This window comes from Peromyscus californicus, unplaced genomic scaffold (genome assembly GCF_007827085.1).
Source record: "Peromyscus californicus insignis strain IS unplaced genomic scaffold, ASM782708v3 Scaffold_7__1_contigs__length_154581171, whole genome shotgun sequence".
Classification (NCBI taxonomy): domain Eukaryota; kingdom Metazoa; phylum Chordata; class Mammalia; order Rodentia; family Cricetidae; genus Peromyscus; species Peromyscus californicus.
In genome coordinates this window covers 135,588,870-135,613,485 of record NW_026294595.1, presented here as the reverse complement: position 1 = coordinate 135,613,485, position 24,616 = coordinate 135,588,870, and the positions used below count along the sequence as shown (strand labels likewise).

Sequence of the window (24,616 nt, the reverse complement as noted above, 5' to 3'; positions counted from 1 at the left end):
TGCTCATTGACATAGAAGGGAAGGAAGCTATTGTTTAGTAGAATCCCAACCCTGTCTTCTCACTCTAAGTCCTGTGCTGCTTCTGCCCCATCACACATAGCCCAGTAAAGATTGCAACATTGCTTCATCACACCATTTTGATACTTAGGTATGTTTTCTGGGTCTTCAGAGTCTACGGATATTTTACCTGCAAGCATCTCTGTGTGCTATCTGCATGACTGGTGCCCAAGGAGGTCTGAAGATGATGTCAGACACCCCAGAACTAAAGTTACAGATGGTTGTGAACCACCATGTAGGTGCTAGGAATCAAACCCGGGTCATGTGCATGAGCAGCTAGTGCTCGAACCACTGAGCCCCCAGGCAGTCTTTTTCTCAGAACGTTCTTAGTACTTCTTTCTACTTGACTATCAATTTTTTGTCAGCTTTGGTGCCAGAGTAACTTGTCCCTGTAAATTCACTTGTTGTCACTAGAAACCATTGTCAGTGGAGTAAATAGGAAGGATATAAAAGGATACAGTAGAAATAAGATTGCTATTAAGCCTTACTGCTCTGTTATTTCATGGCATCCAACATAAATATACCTGTGTTTTGTTTTGTTTTCTGAATGGTCAGTAGCAGTATGTCCCTTGAATGTCTTCATTTCCTGTTCTTTATCCTCTTTACTCCACCATGCTGTCCAAATCTTTCCTGTCTGTCAGCAGGTGCCATTGCACCTCGCTCCATTGTCCTCTTCTTGTTCTTTGTCTTCCTATCCCTAGCACATCTTAGAAACCCTTTCTAAGATTGGCAGTACACATGGAGGTTTGCTCTGTGCCTCTAACATTTTGAGAAACTGACGGAGTGGAAATGGCCATTTCATAGTCCAGGTCTGGCAGTGCAGGCTCCTTACCACTTCCTGTTACCCTGAGCACCTGGAAACTGAAGTGAGCTCTGAGCTTCAGTTATGAGCACTGCTGACATCCTTAGTTGAGACTTACATCTGCTTTTCTGCCAGGAAAATTGTAGGATGATATTCTCTGCAAGTAGAAGCTGGGAAATTCGTGAGAATAAGTTATTTGGACAACTTATTGGGGATCAGTACTTTGTGATTTTAAGTCTTGTAGTCATCCTTAATTTACGACTGGCTTTTTGTTTTGTTTTTTTAATTGTTTCACAAGGAAGACATTTTCCGATGAATTTTAATCTGCTTTGCTTCTTCTGTAGGGGGTGGGATTCCTTAAAGACTGTTGTCATATGGTCCAGATTGAGAAGTGAAGGATTTGAGACCATTGGGCAGTAGCTTCCTGATTGTTTGTTCTTTGAACCATGATTAACACCTGGGCTTTCATTCATTTGGGTCCCTCAGATACACCTATGAGCGAATTGATGGACGAGTACGGGGAAACCTGCGCCAGGCAGCCATCGACCGGTTCTGTAAGCCAGATTCAGACCGCTTTGTCTTTCTTCTGTGCACCAGAGCAGGAGGTCTGGGGATCAATCTCACAGCTGCTGATACCTGCATCATATTTGATTCAGACTGGAACCCACAAAATGACTTGCAGGTAACCATTAGGATGATTACTCTTTATGTTAGCTGTCCTGACTCCCAGAATGTCATAACAAAGTCTGGCTTAGTTATAGATTGTCCGCTGTGCTTCGTGTTGTGGTATCGGCGTTTAGAGGTTTGGCCAGGAGAAGAAACTAACTGAAAAGTAGATGTTGACCCTTCCCATTAATCGGAGTAGTTTTTTCCCATTGGTTGAAATCCAGTGATGTTTCCCAGTGGTACCCTCCAAACACAGAATAGAACTACTATTACCAAACATGAGTATCTGGCATTTTTCCTTCAGCTTGTTAGATGTCACATGTCATTTGCAGTAAATGAACTAACAAAAAATCAACAACAGAAAGGTGGGAAGGCTCCATAGCATGGCAGAGGGACAGGCACTCTCACTGGGCTGTTTGCTCTCCATTGATGTTGGAGATTATATATATATATCCAGTTTAGTGGCTGTGTAGAGTCTCTTTTCCTGTTGCAACCAAACTAAGTCACATGTGACTTTACAAAGATTACTGCAAAAACATGTTAAGCATAGGAAACAGTGAATAGCTCAACAAGTAAAGGTGCTTGCCACCAAGCCGGACTACCTGAGTTTGATCCCTAGGACCCACATGGTTAAAAGAGGAAAACTGTAGATGTATCCAACCTTCTTATTAAATAAGAAACGCAGAACCAATGCAAAGAAGAAAGCCAAGAGGTCAGAGCTAAGAGCTAAAACCTTACCCTTCCTCCTGCAGTGGTCCTACCTCTCCGAACCAGAGCTACCCCTGTGTTAAAGTCTTTATATAGAGTTCCTGTCCTGCCTTCTCATTGGTTGTAAACCCAACCACATGACCGCCTCCTCACGGCCTGTCTGTATAGGCCTCCAGGTTTTCCATGATTGGTATTAAGATTAAAGGCATGTGTATCCAATAATGGCTGTATCCCTGAACACACAGAGACTTACCCAGCTCTGCCTACCAAGTGCTGGAATTACAAGCGTACGCCACCACTGCTCTGCTTTCCTATGGCTTGTTAATAGCTCTGACCCCCGGGCAACTTTATTTATTAACATACAAATAACATTTTAATACAAATAAAATATCACCATAGAAAACCAACTGCCTCAGTTTGTCCTTTGACCTCCACATGTGTGTTTTATGCATACATGCATGCGTGTGTGTACACATACACTGGCATGCACAGGCACACACACACTATACTTAATAAAAGCAAACATAATGAGCAGTAAGAAAAGAGTAGCGCCTCTGTTTAGAGTTCATCAGTTCTGTTTCAAAATAAACTCAGTGGCAGCTACCAGATCATGCAGTGAGTCAGCCGAAAACACTCCAACTTCTCCAGAAAAAGTATAAGAAAATAGACTCACATCCATTATTATTCAGGATTAACCTCGTCCTAATGTGTACTAAATCTTGGAGCATTTCCTAATACTAAGGTTATTAGTATGCAGGGGTGGGAAGGGTGAATAAATGGCTCAAAATCTAATAGGTTGTTGATCAAAGAAGTTGGAGGCTACTGTTTCCCTTAACTTAAGAGTGACCCTGGAGGGTGCAGCAAGGGAGGGGATGCAGGGGAGAGGGCGTTAAACTGGGGGCAGGGCTTCTTTTCTACCCACTTCCACAAAGTCATTCTACTTTGTCCTTTTCATTTAATGAGTCTCTTCGTAATCTTGTGTGTGACAGAAACAATCTACCAGTTGAAAGCCAATGCTTTAAATATTAAATTGATAAAAATTGGCTAAAATGTAGGAGAAATACCATGATAAATTACCACAAAGTAAATTGTGTGGCACTATTGCAATATCTGGCTTCAAAGAAAGCTGGTGATTATAAGTAATTTGTTGTCAGCTCTTTGTCCTGGCAAAGGGATGTTAAAATCAAAGATGGGTTGCTAAATATGGTAAATAGTTTTTGAAGAAGTAACATACTCAACATTGAAGTTAAGAGGCAAAAGCTAGTATTTGATCTATCAAGAACTAATTTGAAGTTAGGGATGTGGGTCAATGGGAGAACTCTTGCCTAGCATGTGCAGAGTCCTGAGTTTAGTTCCCTGCAGCTAAAAATAAAGATTTAAAACAAGAAAATTAGGAAAGTATTACCTTTATGCCTGCCATCTATTTATTTAATAGTTTTATTTGAATACAGCGCATTCCCATGTATATTATCTTTGGTCAACTTCATGTTACAGTGGCGGCTATAAATAACTTGGCAACAGAAACCCCAAAGCCACAAAATATTTAGGATCAGGCACTTTGCCAATGTTCACAAACCCTAGACAGATCGCTTCATGAGCCCTTGGCAGCCATGAAGTTCTGGGCTCCTTTACAAAGCGTATTCAACATTAAATTGATTGTAAGGCAAAATGTCAAGGAGAACAATAGTATGAGAAACCAAAAATGAGTAGTCAGTTTGGACATTCCTACAGGAATTTCCACAAGGCAAATTGGAAGCATAAAGCCAGAGGCAAAAATTTTTGGAATCATCTCACTTCTCCTAATGGAGTATAATTGTTGACAATTGAATAGGTAAAACACCAAGAAAAGCAAAAAGTGAGAATGCCAAACCTAGTGGAGAGGTGAAATAATCTAAGATTATTGATTTATATGTGTAGCGACCAAAGGAAGTGGGTTGAACTGTACAGAATTAGATCTGTGAAGAGAGGAGACACTTCGGAATGACTGTGTTTAATATGTACTGCTGGGGAGTTAGAAGATAAAGAATATTAGTGAAGTTCATGCTGAAGTGAGAGAGTTTGAAGTTTTTCAGTGTGCTTTCAGTTTGTGAGCTTCCTCGAACACTCAGCTTAAATGAAGAGACCAAGAAGACCAACACTACAGATGATCCAAGGTGGCAGTTTGCAGGCTAGAACATCACAAAATATAAGGAGTGAGGGAGTCATTGATAATGACAGCCCAGGTCAGGGTCAGAGTTTTAAGTTTTTGGCTCTTGGTCCTCCAGACTAGCTTCTCTGTTTTTGATCCACCTATTTCTGTTTTATTCGTTATTATAAAGGTTTTATAATTTGGTGAATTTTTTTCTCTTTGTGATGTGTCATGAAACTAGCTTTAAAAAAAAAACCAAAACACAGAAGAGCTGGGTGGTGGTGACACATGCCTTTAATCCCAGCACTCAGGAGGCAGAGCCAGGCAGATCTCTGTGAGTTTGAGGCCATCCTGGTCTACAGATCGAGAACCAGGACAGGCACCAAAAACTACACAAAAAAAAACCCTGTCTCAGAAAACCAAACCAAACCAAACAAACAAACAAACAAAAAGGTATAGGGTAATTCAAAGGCAAGGAATTGGATATATAATTATTGGGAAGTGATTGATGGATTTGTAAAGACAATAATGATATGTACAGGGACAGTTCAAGTTCTAAGTCTCTGAGTCTAGAGATGAAACAAGGTTCTCCTGCATGCTTGATGGACTGGAGTCTACCTACAGAATGGTGCACTCCAAATATGCACAAATACACTTCCGTTCCTTATAATGTTTCCTCTTGCACACGGGTGCTTAGTGCAAAGCAGAGGAGAATCAATCTGAATACTCAGACCTTCAAACCACCTTATAATTGCCAAGACTATAGCTGAATCACCTGTCAAGATGGGTAAAATGAGAGATCTTAACACTAATGAAAAACTACTAGATCATTCCCAAGTACTATTCTTGTTCCATACATTTTGTTTATATATACACACACACACTAATATTTTTAATAAATGAATCATCAACAATTCTTTGAGGTTATTGCCTTTGGAAAATAGGTTTAGTCATAAGCATTTATCTAGGAATGGGTTGAGGTAATACCGTCTATACTGCCTGATACAAATATCAAACCATGGAAATGAGAACCCACTTTGAACTGGGTTTTAACCTCTATCATAGTGAAATTTTAGCAGAGCTCCAGAGATCTCAGTTCATTTGAAAGAAATGTGAGTTCACTGTGGTCTCAATCAATATGGCACTATCTGGACCAATCCATAGTTGTTTCTAGTCAGGACATACCAGGAAGCTGTCATTGCAGGGATAATCTATTTCTTAACTAATCCCTGTAGGGCCTTGAAAGCAAGCATGATTATAGGAAGACTGAACTCTGCCAAAGTACACCTGAGTCTAAACTAGGGAGCTTTGCTAATGAAACAAATACAAGATGGTCATCATAAAGAATTTATTTTGACTTAGTTCCAAAGGTTACAGCCCATGGTCAGTTAGCCCTGTTGTCTTCAGGCCTGCAGGAGGACAACACATCATGGTGTCAGGCTCCTGGTGGAGGCAGCCTGTTCAACTCATGGTAGCTGGGAAGCAGAGAATCAATAGCTGGTCCCAATCTCCCCTTCAAGGACATCTCCACCCCAATGTAATCCTTTCCTGCTAGGACCCATTTCTCATAATTTTCTCTAGTGCTAAGCACATTTTCTAGGCAAGTCTCTGGACACGTTAGCTTCTATGGTTAGAGAACAGAGCTCCACTCTCTGGAAAATCAGTTGAGCATCAGAAAACAGTCCTGTGTCCTTTTAGGCTTTTCATTGTCACTGTGAGTCCATTCTGCCACCCTCTGATTGTTTTCCAGAAAGGGAGAGGTGATTTGGTTGGTGTGGTTTTTAGTTTTGGTTTTGGTTTGTGAGACAAGTCTCACTACATAGCCTAGGCTGCCATGGAACTCGGATCTTCCTGTTCTGCCTTTTAAGTCCTGTGCCACTGTACCTGGCTATGGATAGTGGTTTTTTTGTTTTTTTTTTGTTTGTTTGTTTGTTTGGTTTTTTTTGGTTTTTCGAGACAGGGTTTCTCTGTGTAGCTTTGCGCCTTTCCTGGAACTCACTTGGTAGCCCAGGCTGGCCTCGAACTCACAGAGATCCGCCTGGCTCTGCCTCCCGAGTGCTGGGATTAAAGGCGTGCGCCACCACCACCCGGCGGCTATGGATAGTTTTTAATTTAGATCTTCATAAGACATTGTTACCGAATATCATCTGTTATTTCCTTTATCAGGTTGGTCTGATTTGCCCAGTAAATCATATCCTGCTCCCATTCCCTGATTGGAATCAGTTCAAAAATAGATACAAGTGAACAATAGAGGACCAAAACATTAGTTTCAAAAAGTTTGAAGGCACTTAGATACTAGCTAGACGTATAGTTAAAATTAGGCTCAGTAACTCCTGCATGTGCACATCCTTGTGTCTTGGCTAAACTTGCCCACTCAAGTCAGTCGGCAGCCATCAGTAGAGTGGAAGGTGCCCTGGTAAGCCTGCTAGTGGCAGAGACTAATTCTGTGTTCAGAGACAGGAACGGGCCTCCAGTACTTCAGCAGCAACAGCAGCAGCAAGCGTTGTCTAGGTTCCCTGTAACACAAAAGCTTAAGAAATGCCAATGGGAACAACAGCATAAGAAGGAAGCAGAGAAATGAAAACTTGGTTTCTTCTTGGGAAGCAAGTCTTGGCAGAGGTGGAGAAGAACCTCTTAGGAGTAACAGTACGGTATCACACTCTTCACAGATACTGCAAATACCTTCCTTGTTGCTGCTCCTCAGCAATCTTCCTCATTTTGAAGAGAGTTCAGGTTAGCAGTGGTGGACAGCACAGTTCAAGGGCCTTCCCGTGTCTTAATTTCCCTGAAGGCATAGTTGAGAAACCATAGAAGCAGATGTTCTGGCTAGGGGCACAACATTGACTAATGCAGCTGGTGTGTGTCTGTGGGAGTTTGGAGGGAGAAAAGGAAATTCATACTTCGAAGATAGCTCCCTTTGTCACCATCAGTAGAACTTCAGGAGCCCTCCACACTACTCCAGGGAAGGTGGAGACTGGTTCCTCTAAATGCTGTTATGTAAATGGTCAGTGAATAGATGTCGAACTGTAGGATATGCCAGACATTAGCTGAAGAGCTAGAGATACCAACGAACTAAACTAGTTGCCCTTCTCATACAGGGTTCATTCTGAGAGATGGGAAATGTTAAATAAGGAAATATAAGATAATCACATATGGTAACATTTATTATAAAGAAAATTAGGATGAGGGCACAAATATGATGCAAGTTGGGTGCCTTGGTTTAGGTAGAATGGTCTAAAAAGAATTCTTTTAAGATGGTGTTGTTTGAGCCTAGATGTTAAGGAAGCATGTTACAGAAAGCAAACAGAATGACCGTGTAGAGCAGGAATGAGCATACATGATACCAGTGGGACAGGAAGTTCCCATACTGTAGTTCCAAATAAAGTTGGTCAGGTTTCCTTGCCTCTCTTTCGTTCTCTTTATGCTGCTCCAAAAGTACTCTTCCTATTGTAAAAATGTATTACTCCTTCCTATTCTCGGCCGGCACTCCGAGACTTAGCCGGCATGTTTATTGAGCTGGAGCCACTGCTAGGCCCCAGGAACACAAAAGTGATGAAGTAAGTCATGCAAGAAATGCAATGGGAAGATCCACTGACGTTTTACCCCCAGGAATAAATCTTGAGCTAGGAAATGCAGATTCAACAGTAGACCTGCAAAGATAGAGGAAGAGCAGTTTCCTAGTCTTCCCGGTCCCTAATGTGTAGATAGCCCTCATTGCTTCTTCTCACAAGTAAGCAAGCTGTGGATGCAGACTCCCAAAGCCTTAGGAGAAAATGACAGTGCCTCAGTGTAATACCCAGGGTTGGAAAACGGGTCTGGAAATTCAACAGTGTGCTAAAAGTGGTTGAATTAGTTTTAAGTTTGTGAGTTGTGAATTAGAACTGTGAGTTGTTTTTTAACCTGTGGTTGTGTGAGTTTCCATTAAAGAACAAGTATAATTTAAAGTGTTAAGGAAAATGTGCTTTTAAAATGTAATAGAACTGCTGACTCAGAAGAGCGGGGGGGGGGGGGGGGGGGGGGGGGGGGGGGCAAAAGGGAAAAACAGCTTTGTGTCTGGGTTTTTATTGGGGATTTGTAAGTCGTTCTGAGACAGGGTCTTACTCAAACTCACAATCCTCCTGCCTCAGCTAACTGAGTACTGGGATTGTAGGTGTGAGCTACCATACCTGACTGGTTCTTGTTTGTTGTTTTGTTCCTGTACCATCCATTTCATTTTTACACAGTTGTAAAAGGCATAGTGGAAGGTTTCGCTGACCTCTGTACTTGAGATTGGCAGTAGTAAACTGAGGGCAGAATGAGTTTATAACCGGTCACTGCTAGGTGACAGCTGTACCCTGTTGTTTGCATTGAAAGCACTGTGACCTGTGGCTGTTTTATTTTCTTAAAACATTTCATCTGGCCTTTGTCCACCTCAGATGGATCAAAAAGGAAAGAACAAATTGTGAGTCTACAGATCATGCAGAGCATCAGAGCTCTGTGATTTTCCCCCCCAGATGTGAAAGATTTTAGCATCCCTGCCCAACTGTGTCCCACTCCTCAGGCTCCCACTCTGTACCCTTGCTGATACATCTCATTTGGGCCTTACTTCAGTTGCTGTCCTGGCTCTGAGTGTTTCTCTACTTTTCTTTTGTACGTGTGAGTTCTGATTAGGAAAATACTTTAAGATTTGATCATATCATGACCAGTCAGTCAGTCTGTCTGTCTGTCTGTCTCTCTGTCTCTCAGATTTGTTTTTACTTTATTATGAGTGTTTACCTGTGTGTATGCCTATGAATGACAAGTCCCTTAAATGTGACAAGTGCTACTTACCCTGCTGTCATTTCAGGTAAATTGTCTTGAGAGAGAGAGCATTGTTTGTCTGCTGATGTCATTTAGCTGCTTATTTTTCTTGGTTAACAAGAAGCCCAGAATGAGGAGTCTGGAACAATCTTCATTGTGGTCAGAGACGACCCACGTTCCTTCTTTCTTTTTGTCCTACGAACCTCTATGTTTATGATTAATATTATCTTGGTCTCAACCTGAGGCAGGAAAAAGAAGGCAGTCAAGTGTGATGTGTTTGCATAGGTTCGCAAAACTCCTGTAGATGACTCTAGACTGTTCCATATCCTGGTTGGGTTGGACAGCCTCACCACTGCTGAGAATGAGCGCATGTGCCTTTAGTTGAGCACATTTCTGCCCCATATAAAAGTTGGATTCTAGGCATGAATAAGAAAGGGAATGTGTGTGCTACAAAAGTACGTAGTATGTCTGTTACATTTCTCTTGCAGACCTTTGTCTGGAATACTTACTCAATTTTCTTTTGTAGTTACCTTCAAACCCATATAAGCCAGAAAAAAAAAAAAAAATAGCGTCAGTGTTTAATTACCACTAGAAGGCGGTGTTACTTACCTTCTAGATCAGCAGTTCTCAAGCTGTGGGTCACAGATCATCTAAGACTATCAGAAAACACAGATATTTGCATTACGATTCATAACAGTAACAAAATTACAGTTAGGAAGTAGCATTGAAAATAATTTTATGGTTGGTTTCTACAACATGAGAACTGTATTAAAGGGTCACAGCATTAGGAGGATTGAGAACCATTGTGTCCTAAAAGCCATATTATTTACCTTCATCACTTTATTTTTTAAATTAACTTCCATTCTGTTTATTTATTTATTGGGGTGAGGGATGTGCAGCACAACAGGGATGTGCATCAGAGGACACTTGTGGGGTTGGTTCTCTCCTGTGGGACCCTGGAAGTCATCAGGCATGGTGCCAGGTGCCTTTGCCCGCCGAGCCATCTCGCCAGCCCATTGATCATTGTCTTTATCTGCCAGAGTTATCCACCGAATCTCCCAGTCTAGCAAAACAAAGATTTGCTATCACTAAATATACTGAAGGATGGAACAGCAAAAATCAACCAATTCAGTTATCTATCATTAGAAAACTGAATAAATTGTAGTTTACTTAACTTTGAACAAAGAATAGGGGAATATCTGTATAGACTGCTATGGAATCTATCTCAATATATTGTTGAATAAAAAAAAAAAGAGAAAATATATGTGTATATGTTAGCATTTATTTATTTATTGGGGAGTACAACAGGATCTCACTGTGTTCACTTTGCCTGACCTGGAACTCAGTATGTAGATTAGGCTGGTCTTAAATGCTAGCATTTATTTTTAATGGGCTAGTTCTGTCTGCCTCTCCCTCTCCCTCTCCCTGACCAAAGAAAGGTAAAGCTAAAATAAGTCGGTGTAGTTTTTTAAATGGATTCCTGTAGAGGGAGCTAGGAAACAATGTATGTGTCAGAAGCCAGTTTTCCCAAACATGGCTTAAATTTATAACTTTAGAACCACTTTAAATATTTTATATCATTATTGTACAGATTGATTTTTTAGCTTTTTAAAAAGTCTCAAAATGCTGAGTTTCAGTTTACACTTCACCTAACCTCCTGTGGTGTTAGCATCTTACATAACCATAGTATAATGAATTATTAGAACCAAGAGATTAACACAGATACAGTATTACTAATGAATCCACAGGCTGTTTGTATCCCTTCAGTTTCCCATGAAAGAGAAACTTTCTGGTCCAGAATCACATTCCATCAGAAGCCGTGCCCCCTCAGCATCCTCCAGTGTATGACAGCACCTTTGTCTTTCCTTACTTCCCTGAACATAACATTTTAAAAGGTGCTGACAAGCTTTTTAGAATTTTTCTTTTGGTTTGTCAGTTTGTATTTGCCCATTTTTTTTCTTAGATGTAAGATTATGCATTTCAGGCAAGAATATTGTAGACATGATAGTGTCCTTATCACTGCATCCTGTTGAAGCACATAATGTCATATGTTCCTTTGCTTATGTTGTGATTTTGACTTGGTTCAGATGCTGTCTCCCAAGCCTCTCAATTATAAAATAATTTTTACTTACTTAGATTAGTTGGTTATCTCATCAGTAGATATTTTGGAGTCTTACAAATACACTGATTCTCATACTTTCTCCATTGATGTTAACATCCATCAACAGACTTGCCCTCTGTTGGTATTACCATAATTTTTGACTAATGATAATTTTTGTAGCCATCATTTCTTCTGTATTTTTTGAGTGGGAATAATAGTTACTTTTGTCCCATTTATTTAGTTAGGGATTCATGGATATTTGTGTTTTTTATTTTGTTGGTGATGGTTTGTTTTGTTTTATGTTGGGGTCTTGCTGCGTTGGCCAAGGTGACCTACAGCTCCTAGGCTCGGAGAATCTTGTTTCAGCCTCCTGAGTAGCTAGGGCTACAGGCATGTGTTAATACACCTGTCTGTTTTATTTGATACTACACTATTCTCACTGTTTGTCTCACTGTTTTATCCCACTCATATCATCTGAGCACTTTTTAATTTTTTGGACAAGATATTCAGATTCATGTTAACATTTTTTCCTAACAGGGTCTTGGAATTGGCTATTTCTCCACAGATCCCTTTTCTTTTTATTTGAGGAAAGTGCTTAGTGATCAAGATCTGAAGTCAAACATAATGCCGTGTACCTATAATCTTGGCACTTGGGAGTTGGAGACAGAAAATCGGGAGTTCAGGGCTTGAACTGCATAGTAGGTTTGACACCAGCCTGGATTATATGAGACCTGTCTCAAATACGTAAATAAATAAAAACAGAAAGCTAGATCTGGCTATTCGATATAGCCAATGCTAGACCCTCTGGGCAGACAGAACTAGGAAGTAGATACATACATAAACACAAGCACTTATGCCACACACACTATTTATACTATAGATATCCATCCATAATGAGGTTTCTGATTCCAGCCCATTGTGAGGCTCTTTGTGGCCTTATCTTCTTTCTCTGGCAAACAGACATCTTGGTCACATCACAGCAGCATATTTATTCACTCATGTCTAGCATAAAATTCAAATAGTATCAGGATTACTGACCAACATTTTATAAAAAAAAAAAAAAGTTTGCTCAAAAAATTAATTAATATAGAGTAGGTTATTTCATTTGTAATATTATAGTATATAAACAAAAATGTTATTTTCTAGAGTTTCTTAGTTTAGTTCTATCCTTCCCATCAGGTTGGTTAGTTGGTTGGGCAAAGTCTCCTATACCGCAGTCTGGCTTCAGATTCTCTGTGGAGCAAGGATTGGCTTTGAATTCATAATCCTCCAGTCTTTGCCTCCTAAGAGCTGGGCTCACATATATGTGGTGCCACAGCCCCTGAAAAGTCAACTCTGAAAATTCAAAAACAAAGTGAGCAATTGGGTCTCTCTGTATTAAGTAAACAGCATAGCCCCCAGTAAGAAATTCTCTGTATATATGTTTATTCATTTTTTATTTTATATACTTTTTATTTTCAATTCTGATAGACTTTTATTCAGATTTCACAACTAGGTTTGCATTTTGTCCCATTTACTTTATCATTTTTGCCTGTTTTTCAGTTTTCTCTGAGACACACATTTCAATTGATAATAAGTTAGGGGCGCAGACCCTTTTACTTTCTTAATACTTTGAGTCTCTATTCCATATGTGTGAGGGCCTTCTCTTTTATCAGAAAATCAGAAAATAAGAGCATTACTCTTTAATCATCTAGTCCATATTGAAATGATATTTCATTTCTTTCCTGCTCTTCTGTAACTATCAGTCTCCTAATCCAGGATCCAATCCAGGATCAACAATTACATTTACTCTTTAGCCTCCTTTAATCTGGGTTATCTCCTCAAGTTTCTCTTTTTCTTTGAAGTTTTTTCTGTGTGATAGCTGTCTGTAGACTGCTTCTAATTTGGATTGTCTGCCTGCCCAGGAATGAATTCAGATTTGGTACCCCTACTGAATTGATGCATCCTTCTCAGATATCAGAAACACAAAAGCATGGTCTTCATTTGTCTGGTCATGTTCATTTTGATCACTTTGGTTTCCCTACTCAGAAGCAGCTATTTTTGTCTTTGGAATTTGTAAGTAATTTTAGAGAAATACACTGGGACAGTGCCTGTTCCTGCCAAAGTTTGACTTGTGGTATTGACTTCTGTTAGTTATCTTTACCTGAACCAGTGACTTTATGCATGTTTGTTAGTTGACTTACTGCTCTAGAGGCTTTCCTTTTTTCTTGATTTATTTGTATCAGTATGCACTTGTGGCCTCTTTAATTCAGTGGGTTATAATTCATTAGTATCTTCATTTTGATGTTCAGATGATGTTACAATCGCAGTAGGAGTCTCTTAAAAGGTGTATATGTGTATGTGTGTGTGCTATGATATTATCCTTATGCATGCTATACATGCATTTTATGGCTGAATCCATCACTAGCTCTTTTTAATTCTTATTTCAAGTCAGGATCTTACTAAGTTGCCTAGGTTGGCCTTGAACTTGCAGTAGCTGAAATTACAGCCATGTGTGACTACCCAGCTCAAGTGTTATTTTCCTTACATGGAGAACAGTGTGTTTTGGATTTATCACACACACACACACACACACACACACACACACACACACACACACACACACACCACTGAAAAAAAATTCTCATTAAAAATACTTAAATGCTTTTTCAATAGTTAGTGCTGTCTGTGTGTTGTAATAGTAGTATTTTTCTGGACTGTAATAGATAGACAGGCATATTAGTCAGTGTTCTCTAAAGGAACTGAATTAATAAAGTCAGTATTAAGTAACATGAGAAGTTAACTTGCAGCAGGGGTGAGCAAAAGCTCTCTTCTTCCATGTCCTTTTATATAGGATACCCAGTTTTAGGGTGAGTCTTTCACCTCAAATGATCCAATTAAGAAAACATTTTATAAGCATGCCTCGCAGCTTGAGTTTTAGTTAATTCTAGATGTAATGAAATTGACAACCAGTATTAGCCATCACGGTGTGAAACTGGTCTTTGTGTTTGGTGGGCTTCTGCTGTCTTGCCACTTGAACACTGCTAAAGGATTCTGGTGTCGTTTTCAGCCATAGAATTAGGGGAAAGTTCTGATTCTAACCAGGGTGATTCCCTGATAGGCAGACTTAAGAATCTCTACTTAGCCAGATGGTTGTGTCACACACCTTTAATCCCAGCACTTGGGAGGCAGAGGCAGGCAGATCTCTGTGAGTTGGAGGCCAGCCTGGTCTACAGAGTGAGTTCCAGGACAGCCAGGGATATGTAGTGAGACCCTGTCTCAAAAAACAAAAACAAAATAACAAGAATCTCTACTTAGACTCGACCCTTTTTCCTCTCCCCCAGACAGCCTCCTTTAACAGCCTGGCATTTGAGCCATCAGTCCTACTGCTTGCTATTCTGTTCCAGATGCTGGGGTCACAGTAAGACAATGAGACAGAAGCAGGACTCTGAGGCTGCTGTTTTCTTCTGCCACTGTCTTCACTCATTTGAGAGCCAGGGCACATCCTCACTGCTCGAGTTCACCTCTGTCAAAACAAAAAAAGCACTCGGGTCTGCAGGGGTGCCTGCTAGCTTCCTACATGTGGCATGACTATCCCTCCTGGTCCCTGTCAATGACACCCTTCTCTGCTTGATTGCAGGAGTGGGCAAACCTTGTTGAAGAAAAAACAACAGGATTCCTTTTTAAAGAATAGGTGAATCTAATTTTATACAGGAAATACTAAAAAGACGAACATGTTAAAAGCAAGGGGACTATTAAAGACACTGGGTCTTTGGTACAATGTGTAGGCATAAATATGCAGCTATTTGTGTTCTTTTAACATAGGTGTACAAACATGCACCTCCATTCTAAGGCCACAGAGTCAGTCTGTAGAGTCTTATCTCCATAGTCTACTGGACCGTGTTGAAAAGCCCAGCCATCAATCTGCAGAGGCTCCTGTGGGCCATATGACTCAGTGCAGTAAAGCCTAACAACTGTATTGAAGCATATGGCTTTATTGTGTTCCTTAAAGAGCTGATAATAAAAACCTTATTAGTCACTTTAGAGGATGTTGTTTTGGAAATTGATTAAATGAAGAGAAAAAAATCAAATGATTAACTTTTCTTTAGTAATAGTATATTAGGGTAACCAAAATATTAATGAAGGTGACTGTAACCCCAATAAAGAAATGGATGTACACAGCAGTCTTCAAGTCCGTATGAGGCAGGCAGATAAACCTGTGCCTTTTGACAGAATTTGAAAGCCCATCTGTGAGATACCTGGCCAAAAATCAGATCTTAATCTAATCAGATCACAACCCAATCAGATCACAAGGTAGAACTCCAGTTTAGAGGAAATACAGGGGCAAAAACACCCACTGAGACACAGCACAAATAGAGTAAGCAAGATGGGAAAACAGAGGACTGACACATTGCATTAACAGCTGAGTGGGAAGGCCAGAAGGCTGGTTGATAGTGGGGATTATTTTGTTTTTGGAGACATACAGCTTAGAGATAGAACACTGCCTGCCATGTTGTTGGACCTTTGTTCAGTCTCCAGTGCTGCGGGGGGGGTGGGGGGGGGGTGGGGGGGGTGGGGGGGGGGTTAGTATAGCAGTGGTGAAGTGTTATGTTTTACCTTTTGAATTCCATATTAAAATACGTAAAAATGAGGAGCACTCTGCTTAAGATTTGCTGCCCATTATGTAGAGTAGGTGTGTGGTAGAAAAGAAGCAAGATTGTCCACAAAGGTCCTCTGTGGTTTTGTCTGTGTTTGAAATTTTTTGTAGTGAAATTTAAAATAGAGGAAGTGCTGCTGCCTCTGAAGCATTTCCCAGAGGTAGCATTTCCTGAGGGTGAGTTTCACCTACATCCCGACTACAAGCCAGGGGGAGGACAGCTGTGTCCTTCCCATTGCTTTGGATCATCACATGGTAGTCAGCTGGTAAAGAAATGAGTAACTCCACACATGGGCTAATGTCATTGTGTTTGTGTGCGAATGTGAGTATACATGGCGACAAAATGTATATGACCCTTCTTCCCAGGCTCAGGCCCGGTGTCATCGAATAGGCCAGAGCAAAGCTGTGAAGGTATATCGCCTGATCACTCGAAACTCCTATGAGCGGGAAATGTTTGACAAGGCCAGCCTGAAACTAGGCCTGGACAAGGCTATTCTTCAGGACATCAACAGAAAGGGCAGCACCAATGGAGTGAGTACATTGTACCTGTCCTGGAGCATTGAGGAGCGTGTGCCTTTAGTCCCAGAACAGGCAGGTGGCTCTCTGAGTTCCAGACCAGTCAGGGCTGAACAATGAGACTGTCTCAAAAACAAACAAAAAAGGAGCACTTGTCAGGATTCTTTTTTTCCTTCCGAGCTGTTTCTGGGTCCTTTTCACCATTTTTAATTCAGTCCTCCACAGCATAGTTAGGTAACTCTTATAGCAGGAAATACAGGCAGTCCCTGTATTTTCTGAATGGATAAAGGCAGTCTGGGAGCAGTTGTGTGGTAGGTCTGTCCAACATGCAATAACATTGCAATAAATTTTAACCACATCCATCAGAACTGGTAGGTTTAAGATTCTTTACTGTATTTATATGAGCCAAGACCCAACATTTTAATTACATATTTGTTATCTTACCTTATCTCACACCCCAAACTTTGCACTGCCCTTTTTTTTTTAATTTACTTATTTTTTATTTTCTGTGTATGAGTACTTGTGTGTACCTTGGTGGCTGCAGAGTCCAGGAAAGGGTGTCCTATCTCCTAAAACTGGAGTTACAAATAGTTATGAGCTGTCATGTGGGTGCAGGGAGCCAAGCCTCTGTAAGAGCAGCAAGTGCTCTTAACCACAGAGCCATCTCTCCAGACTGACTGAGCTTCTTGATGATGAAATGGAGTCAGTGTTATCTGTGTTCCCATGACCCAAACAGTGCACAATATCTTTTTAAAAAGTGTTCAATGTGTGATACTCAGTAAATAATAAATGAACAAATTAGCTTGAAGTATAACAGTCTTTTTTTCTAGTTGGGCATAAGAGCACGTTCTTATAATCTCAGCACTTGGGAAGTGGTGGCAAGAGGATCAGGAGATCAGGGCCGGCCTCTGCTATACATGGAATTTTCAAGGCCAGCCTGGGTACATTAAGACCCAGTCTCAAAAAAAACAGTGGCAACATGATTTTGAGTTCGGATTTGAGAGAGTTAAGAATTACTGCTAAGATTCTTAAATTTCATAAGTACAAAGCAGCATATCTCCTTCATCTCTGGCTTAGAGCATCAGAAATGGAATGACAACCTTAGTCCAGATGTTCTATATCCTTAACTATGCGTGTGTTACTAACCATCGTACTCCAAATTGCCCTTCCTGAGAGCTGTGAAATTCCCTCTTGTGATTGAAATAAAGAGAACCAGATTGTTAATTAGAACCAGGAAAGGGTGTTTTGAACTCCATTTCCTGTTTTCAACAAGTGGTTGAAAGATCACACTTGGCACAGGATCCTTTTTTTTTTTAGTTAAGGGATGACATCATTTCCAATACAAATGTATTTATTTAATAATGAATAAATCATTTTTCTCAGCTTATGTGGTACATCTGGAGGCTTTAAAGATATAAGTTCAAACTAAAATATTAAAATAAGATGTTAAGTATATCCTCTTCAATGGTGCATAGCTTTAATGGCTTATGACATTTGATGATAGCCAGTGTCCTGAAGAATGTTAGGCTTTACTGCAGAGCTCCCTGTAGACAGTTGCCTGCCTGACTCCCCTGCAAAGTAGCCAGGGCACCTTCATCAGAGCTGTCATTTCTGGTTTGTCTTTTTGATGTGTGCAGTTAGTAGAGGAGCTATATCCTGAATCATGAGAGCCACATTTGAGGCTGTTTTTCTCCTGTGCATTTTCCACTTTGGTGACCTGTTCAGGTACAGCAGCTCTCAAAAATGGAAGTGGAGGACTTGCTCCGGAAAGGTGCTTATGGGGCTTTAATGGATGAGGAAGATGAAGGCTCTAAGTTCTGTGAAGAAGACATAGACCAGATTCTGCAAAGAAGAACGCACACCATCACCATTCAGTCGGAAGGGAAAGGGTCCACTTTCGCCAAGGTACATGACCTCTTCCCCATAGTCATTTGGGTGGAAGGGAAGGGATCGCTGTGTTTTCTTTTAGCTCATCAATGAGGCTGCTATTCCTCCAAATGCAATCTCTTGATGATGTAGACACTTAGAGAGAGTCACAGACTGTCAGAGGAGCAGGTGGTCACAGGCATGGAGACACTAGTCTGTACTTTGTTGTGTCTGCTCTTTACAAGATCTGCTCCAATACCCAAAAACATCTTGAAGCTTTTGTAAAGTTTTCTTTAAGCATTTCCATTCCTCAAATTCAAGCAGGTATTTTCACTTCACAGGAATGGGTTTTTTTTTGGTTTTGGTTTTGGTTTTTAAGATTCCCAGCTTCTCACCTCAGGACCACCTTCCTCTGTTGTTCAGGTCACTGGGTTTAGAACTCTGCAGATTACTCTTAGGTTGCTCTGGCTGCAGGTTCTGCTAATTCCTATGGGAGCTTTATGGCCTATTGTGATCAGTCTCCTATGTCATGTCAAGACTTGTTCAGGAGAACATTTTGTGCACAGTAGGGGAAGTATAGGTAATCTGCATTTCATTCAACACCTTATATCAATCCAGTACCATTCTTTAACGTGTATGGTGCATGCATGTTCAAAGTGTGTGTGTGTGCAGCCAAATCGGGCTGAGCTCCAGGAGTCTTGCTGAAGAAAGGGAGGAGAGATTGTATGAGACAGGAGGGTCATGTCAGGGGGAACCCACAGAAACAGCTGATCTGAGCTTGTTGGAGCTCATGGACTCTGGACCAACAGTTAGGGAGCTTCCATGGGACCGACCTAGGCCCTCTGCATGTGTGTTACAGTTGTGTGGCTTGGTCTCTTTGTAAGGCTCCTAGCAGTGAGATCAGCACCTGTCCCTGGTTCTTATCTGACTTTGGGAACCTGGCCCCCATGCTGGATTACCTAGCCCAGCCTTGACACAAAGGGAGGAGCTTGGTCCTGCCTCAACGTGATATGCCATGCTTTGAGGCCTGCCCTTTCTGAATGGAGATGGAGGAGGAATGGAAAGGGAGGGTTGTAGATGGGGCAGGGCATAAAGTGTGTGTGTGTGTGTGTGTGTGTGTGCGCGCGCGCGCGCGCGCGCGCACACGCGGGTCTCTGTACCAAAAGTTGGTAATGGATGTCTACCTTGATCATTCTCTACTTTATTTATGTTGGGGTTGTATCTCTCCCTAGACTTGGAACTTGATGATTCCAGATAATTAATCCTGTTGTCTTGCCCTGTCTTTGCCTCCCAAGTGCTGGGATAATGCATGGCTGCCACACCTGCCCAGCTTTTACATGCAGGTGCAGATTCCAGTCTCCACACTTCGAGAGCGACCACTTTACCCTCTGAGCCTCTACCCAGCCTCAGTGCCTCCTTTGGGTTTTGTTGCTGTTTTGTGTTCAGGTTTTTGAGACATAGTCTCTATATAGCCCTTGCTGGTCTGGAACTTGCTATGTATATTAAGCTGACCTTGAACTCTGCCTCCCAAGTGCTGGGATTAAAGGTGTGCACTACTACGCCTTATACCCCGCCCCCCCCAAACCCACACACACACACCAGTGCCATTTTTAAAGTAGATACTTACTATAAAACTAAAGGTTAAGAAAAAAAATCTGAAAATAAACCTTTTCAGACCTAGTGGATGGAAATGTAACTCAGTTGGTAGAGTACTTGCTTGGCATGCATGAAGCCCTGGGTTCAATTTCTGGCATCACATAAAACTGAGCATGGTAGATCTGCAGTCCAGCACTGGGGGTGGGGGAGATAGAAGCAGGAGGGTAAGAAGTTCAAGGTCATCCTTCGGTATATAATGAGTTCGAAGCCAGCCCGAGGTGCATGAGGTCCTGTCTCAAAGGGAGGGAGGGAGTGGGGGGAGAAAGGAAGAAGATAACCTGTTAGTCAAGCATTATGGTGCATGACTGTCATCCCAGTACTTGGAAGGCTAAGGATCATAGGTTCTAGGCTAGCCCGTACTACATAGTAAGATCCTGTATTAAATATATTTTTACATATAATATAATATATGTATATATATATGTTTGTGTGTGTGTGTGTGTGCATGTGTGTGTTTTAAGTACATACCTGTAATTCCAGCCTTCAATATGCTGATAAAGCAGGAGGAATGCAAGTTTGAGGCCAGTCTAGTACTTGGTTATACTTTGTATCAAAAAACTAAATGAGCAAATAAATACTGCTCCTGTAGACAACTAGACACCAGGTAATACATTGCTACATTGCTGTTATCTAAAGGGGTTGTCTTCTTACTTTGAAATTCTTAAGTTTCAGGAAAATGAGCCTGTAGATTGAAATTTTGATTTCCTTACTCAGTCTTTAAAAGGAGGAAAAAAATGAATTGTTTTGAGATTTTGGAAGTACTGTTAGGGTTTTTAATTTTGATATGGATGGCTTTTGTGTTTCTGGTATATTTGAAATTAGTTTTGTTTGTATTCTATTCAAATCCAGTTTGTTAACTTTTGTCTCCTTCACAGGCTAGTTTTGTGGCTTCAGGAAACAGAACAGATATTTCCTTGGATGATCCTAATTTTTGGCAGAAATGGGCTAAAATAGCCGAATTAGACACTGAAGCAAATAATGAAAAGGTACTGCTTATTCTGTTCCACTGAACAGTTAACTGGGATTGCATGGGGCCATGCGTACATGGCTCAGGTCATTATTTACTCCCGAGTCTTGATTCTTAAAGGAAATGCGTTGTAACACACTTAAAAAGTGGTGGCACATAGACAGCCCTTGATGAATGTTAACTGGTAGAACTTTACAGTGACTAATGGAATACTGTCTGCGGGGCACCCAAGAAGTTAGATAAATGCAATTAGAGATGCAACTTGTAAATAGGTCGATCCCAGGGTCAATACTCTCTACAAGCAACCTTACCTCTTAGGGATCAAAAGGAAGAAGGAAAGGGAATACCTACTGGCTTTACCTACATTTTTTTTTCAGCGTCTCAGATTTTTCCATTTTGTACATGAGAGAGACCATGGGTACCAGAATAAAACTAGACTGTGCCTTTCTGCAACACATTTGACCTTCCCCAGACAAGTGGGACAGGCAATGTTGATGCCCCAGTGACAGAGTCCTAGTCATTTTGTGACTGGCTCTGGTGCCTGGCCAGCTGTGAGATACCCATAAAATGCTAGCTTCTCTTTCTCTGTCCCTGGCCCCGTTGGCTCACTTCACAATGAGTACATAGCCTTTCTTCCTGTCTTCTTCAAGTGTAGGTTGACCTCTGTGGCCCACAAATCTAAGACAGTTTCTTATAATTTAGCTAAGTCAATGAGAATCCGCATAACTATTCTTTTGTAGTTATTATAACTGTTGGTGATTGCTTATCCTGGCTTCTTTTCTTCAACTAGAAATGTTGTTTCTCCTCCTTTAAGAAGATGCTAAGTTCCTATAGTTCCTGAAGTGCAATAAAGAGTGTCTTAATCAAGGAGCCGCTATGTGGGCAGGACAGTGGTAGGAGAGGACAAACTCCTACCCTGTGGGCAGCAAAAGCAATGGGAGCATTCCATAGTAGGAAGCAAGGTCACTGAGGCAGGGTGCTGCTAGAAATTCACTGTCTGGGCTGCGTGGAGAAATGTTGGGATTTCATCTGCCTTGGGAAGAAGTGTAGGAAGAAGGGATAAGAAACAGAAAATAGTGGGACTAGAGAAGAAGCAATTAGTATGGCCAGGGGAGCCACTGAAATGAGATTCCTGAATGAGGAATTTTGTCTTTTAGCAAAAGGTTAGTAGATACCACTAAAGGAGGTGGATAATGAAAGCAGCAGGATGTGTTTTCTTCAGGAAGTTGCTGAGCAGATGGAATCCTCTCACCTCTCCTGTCTCCAGAGCATAGACTGCTCTCTCTATGCCAGGCAGAACAGCTGGGGCTCCCCACTCCAGTCTTTCTTGGAAATAGTAGACTACTGCTTTGGGCACTTGGGGGCTTTGCTTGCTAGAATGATGGCAGAAACGACAGATGGTGGTGGACAGCACTGGGGACCAACAGCTTGAAGTCCCTGAGAATCCCCTATGCGTGTCCTGTCTGTGGTCTCAGAGACAGCAGGTGTGCTGCAAAGACCTTTCCCTGCCAGAGGCTGACAGGCTGGTTCTGCCTTAGATGTGCCCTGAGGAATGGCATCAGGATGCCGCTGTGCACTATGGTAAGGAGTAAAGAGAAAAGGGACCTCCTCCCCACAGTCATCTCCATTTCCAGGAAAGCCTAGTGATTGACCGGCCACGTGTGAGGAAGCAGACCAAACACTATAATTCGTTTGAAGAGGATGAGCTTATGGAGTTCTCAGAGTTAGACAGTGACTCAGATGAAAGGCCCACAAGATCCAGGCGCCTCAATGACAAAGCCAGGCGCTACCTCCGTGCCGAGTGCTTCCGGGTAGAGAAGAACCTGCTCATCTTTGGGTAGGTACTGGCTCTACTTAGTGGGAAGGGGTTGCTGTTATTTCCCCACTTTCTTTTTTTTTTAAAGTCCCTAAGATTTGTTCAGTGAGCTTCTAGCTCCCTCTGGGTACCAGCTAATGAGATCTGCAGGAGCAAAAGAAAGCTGTGCTTTGTACCAGAATTCCCCTCATCATTGTGCTGTGTTGCTATAGTGTAGACATACTGTGATGCTCTCAAATACATGTCACAGCAAATCTCTGATACCAGTTTGCTGCCTGGTACTGATTTCCTCTCCCATCCAGGAATGTATTATAAGGAATCAGTACAACAAATGTTGCAGTTAAGGCATGGTTATGAAATGGTTACTACAGCTGCACTTTTTCAGTTCCAAACTTATTCTCTGCCTCCAGTGATTTAGACCATCACAGCTTAACAATAGCAGCCATATGATCCATTGTGTAGGACACCTTAGAGACAAGTGGGGCGTGCAGTCAAAGTCATGGGCCTTTCAGGACAAAGCTTTTGAAATAACTGATAACACCTGTTAGAGGATGAGGCGCATCTTGTCTCTTTAATTCATGCTGTGTGGAGGGTGTGTCTGGCTCTTCCTCCAACACCTTCTGTATTCTTACCATCAGCTGGGGCCGGTGGAAGGACATCCTGACTCATGGGCGATTCAAGTGGCACCTGAATGAGAAGGACATGGAAATGATTTGCCGGGCCCTGTTGGTATACTGTGTCAAGCATTACAAAGGAGATGAAAAGATCAAGAGTTTTATTTGGGAACTAATCACACCTTCCAAAGACGGACAAGCTCAGACCCTCCAGAACCACTCAGGTAAGAGGTGAAATAGCTCTGTTGTGAGTTCTCCTCTTGGGTTATTGTTGCCTGTGTTGTTCTGTTAGAAGGGCAATTGGGCTCTTGCCATTTCCTACATGTGGTCTTGCTCACCTACCTGAGTCCATCAGGTATCACCCTGAACTGGGAACTCCCATCTCATGTTCTGTGGCTCACCTTTTTCATTTCACCATTCTGTACTTGTCACATCTGGCATGACTTGTCTTGTGTTGTATTTCTCTGTCCTTAACGAAAGCTTCCCTTCAAGTCTCCTCCTTCTTCCTACTAGACCACAAGAGCCCAAAAGGGACAGGCTGGGTTATTTCTCCCTGAGTCTCACAGGGCATTCATTAAATCTTCCTGACCACCTTACTTTCTGTGGCCTTGAGGAAGAATTTTGTCACCAAGGGCCCATCATGCTTTTTCTGCTCCCAGCCCAGATTTAATGCCCATGGTAAAGCCCTTTTGGCTCATCCTATGTCATTATCTCTCCATTTCAGGGTTGTCTGCCCCAGTCCCCAGAGGGAGGAAAGGAAAAAAGACAAAAAACCAGCTCTTGCTCCCAGAACTGAAGAATGCAGACTGGCTAGCCACCTGCAACCCTGAGGTGGTCTTACATGATGATGGATACAAGAAACACCTCAAACAGCATTGCAACAAGTGAGTTAGCCTCTCCTGTTTCCCAAAGTTAGCCCTGCTCAAAAAGAGCCCAGATTTCTGGGATACCCACGGAGAGATCCTTTCACACTCCATGCAAGGCCTGGAAAGAGGAGAGAGAATTTGGGATATAAACTGTGTCTGTGTTCTCTTCATGCCCCTCCCCCCACTTCCTTCAGCAGTCTTCACTCCTACAGTACATTCTGTACCCAGAGGTTTCTAACCCAACCTTCAAGAACCACTCAGGGCATCCTCTCTCTGCTTCTGAGCTGGGCCACAGTGCCATTTTCTACTCAGATCTAATAGGAATTATACTTTATTTTGAAGCCTCTAAGTTGCATTCTTTTGAATAGTTCACACATACGCACATAAAAATTTTTTTGTCAAAAACAGTTTTTCCTCCCATCTCTAGCTCCCCCATTT

General features: G+C 41.7%; 1 protein-coding gene across 4 annotated transcripts in view; it reads left to right on the top strand.

Moving 5' to 3' along the window:
- The window catches only part of Chd6 (chromodomain helicase DNA binding protein 6), a 194,458-nt gene that overhangs the window by 124,461 nt on the left and 45,381 nt on the right, over nt 1–24,616 (top strand). For all 4 annotated transcript variants that reach the window (XM_052725063.1, XM_052725060.1, XM_052725062.1 and 1 more), the window contains exons 17-23: nt 1,346–1,541; nt 16,244–16,408; nt 18,119–18,298; nt 20,791–20,901; nt 22,517–22,719; nt 23,337–23,536; nt 24,037–24,196. In XM_052725063.1, coding sequence (XP_052581023.1) covers nt 1,346–1,541; nt 16,244–16,408; nt 18,119–18,298; nt 20,791–20,901; nt 22,517–22,719; nt 23,337–23,536; nt 24,037–24,196 — 1,215 coding nt within the window. The remainder of the gene's footprint in view (nt 1–1,345; nt 1,542–16,243; nt 16,409–18,118; nt 18,299–20,790; nt 20,902–22,516; nt 22,720–23,336; nt 23,537–24,036; nt 24,197–24,616) is intronic.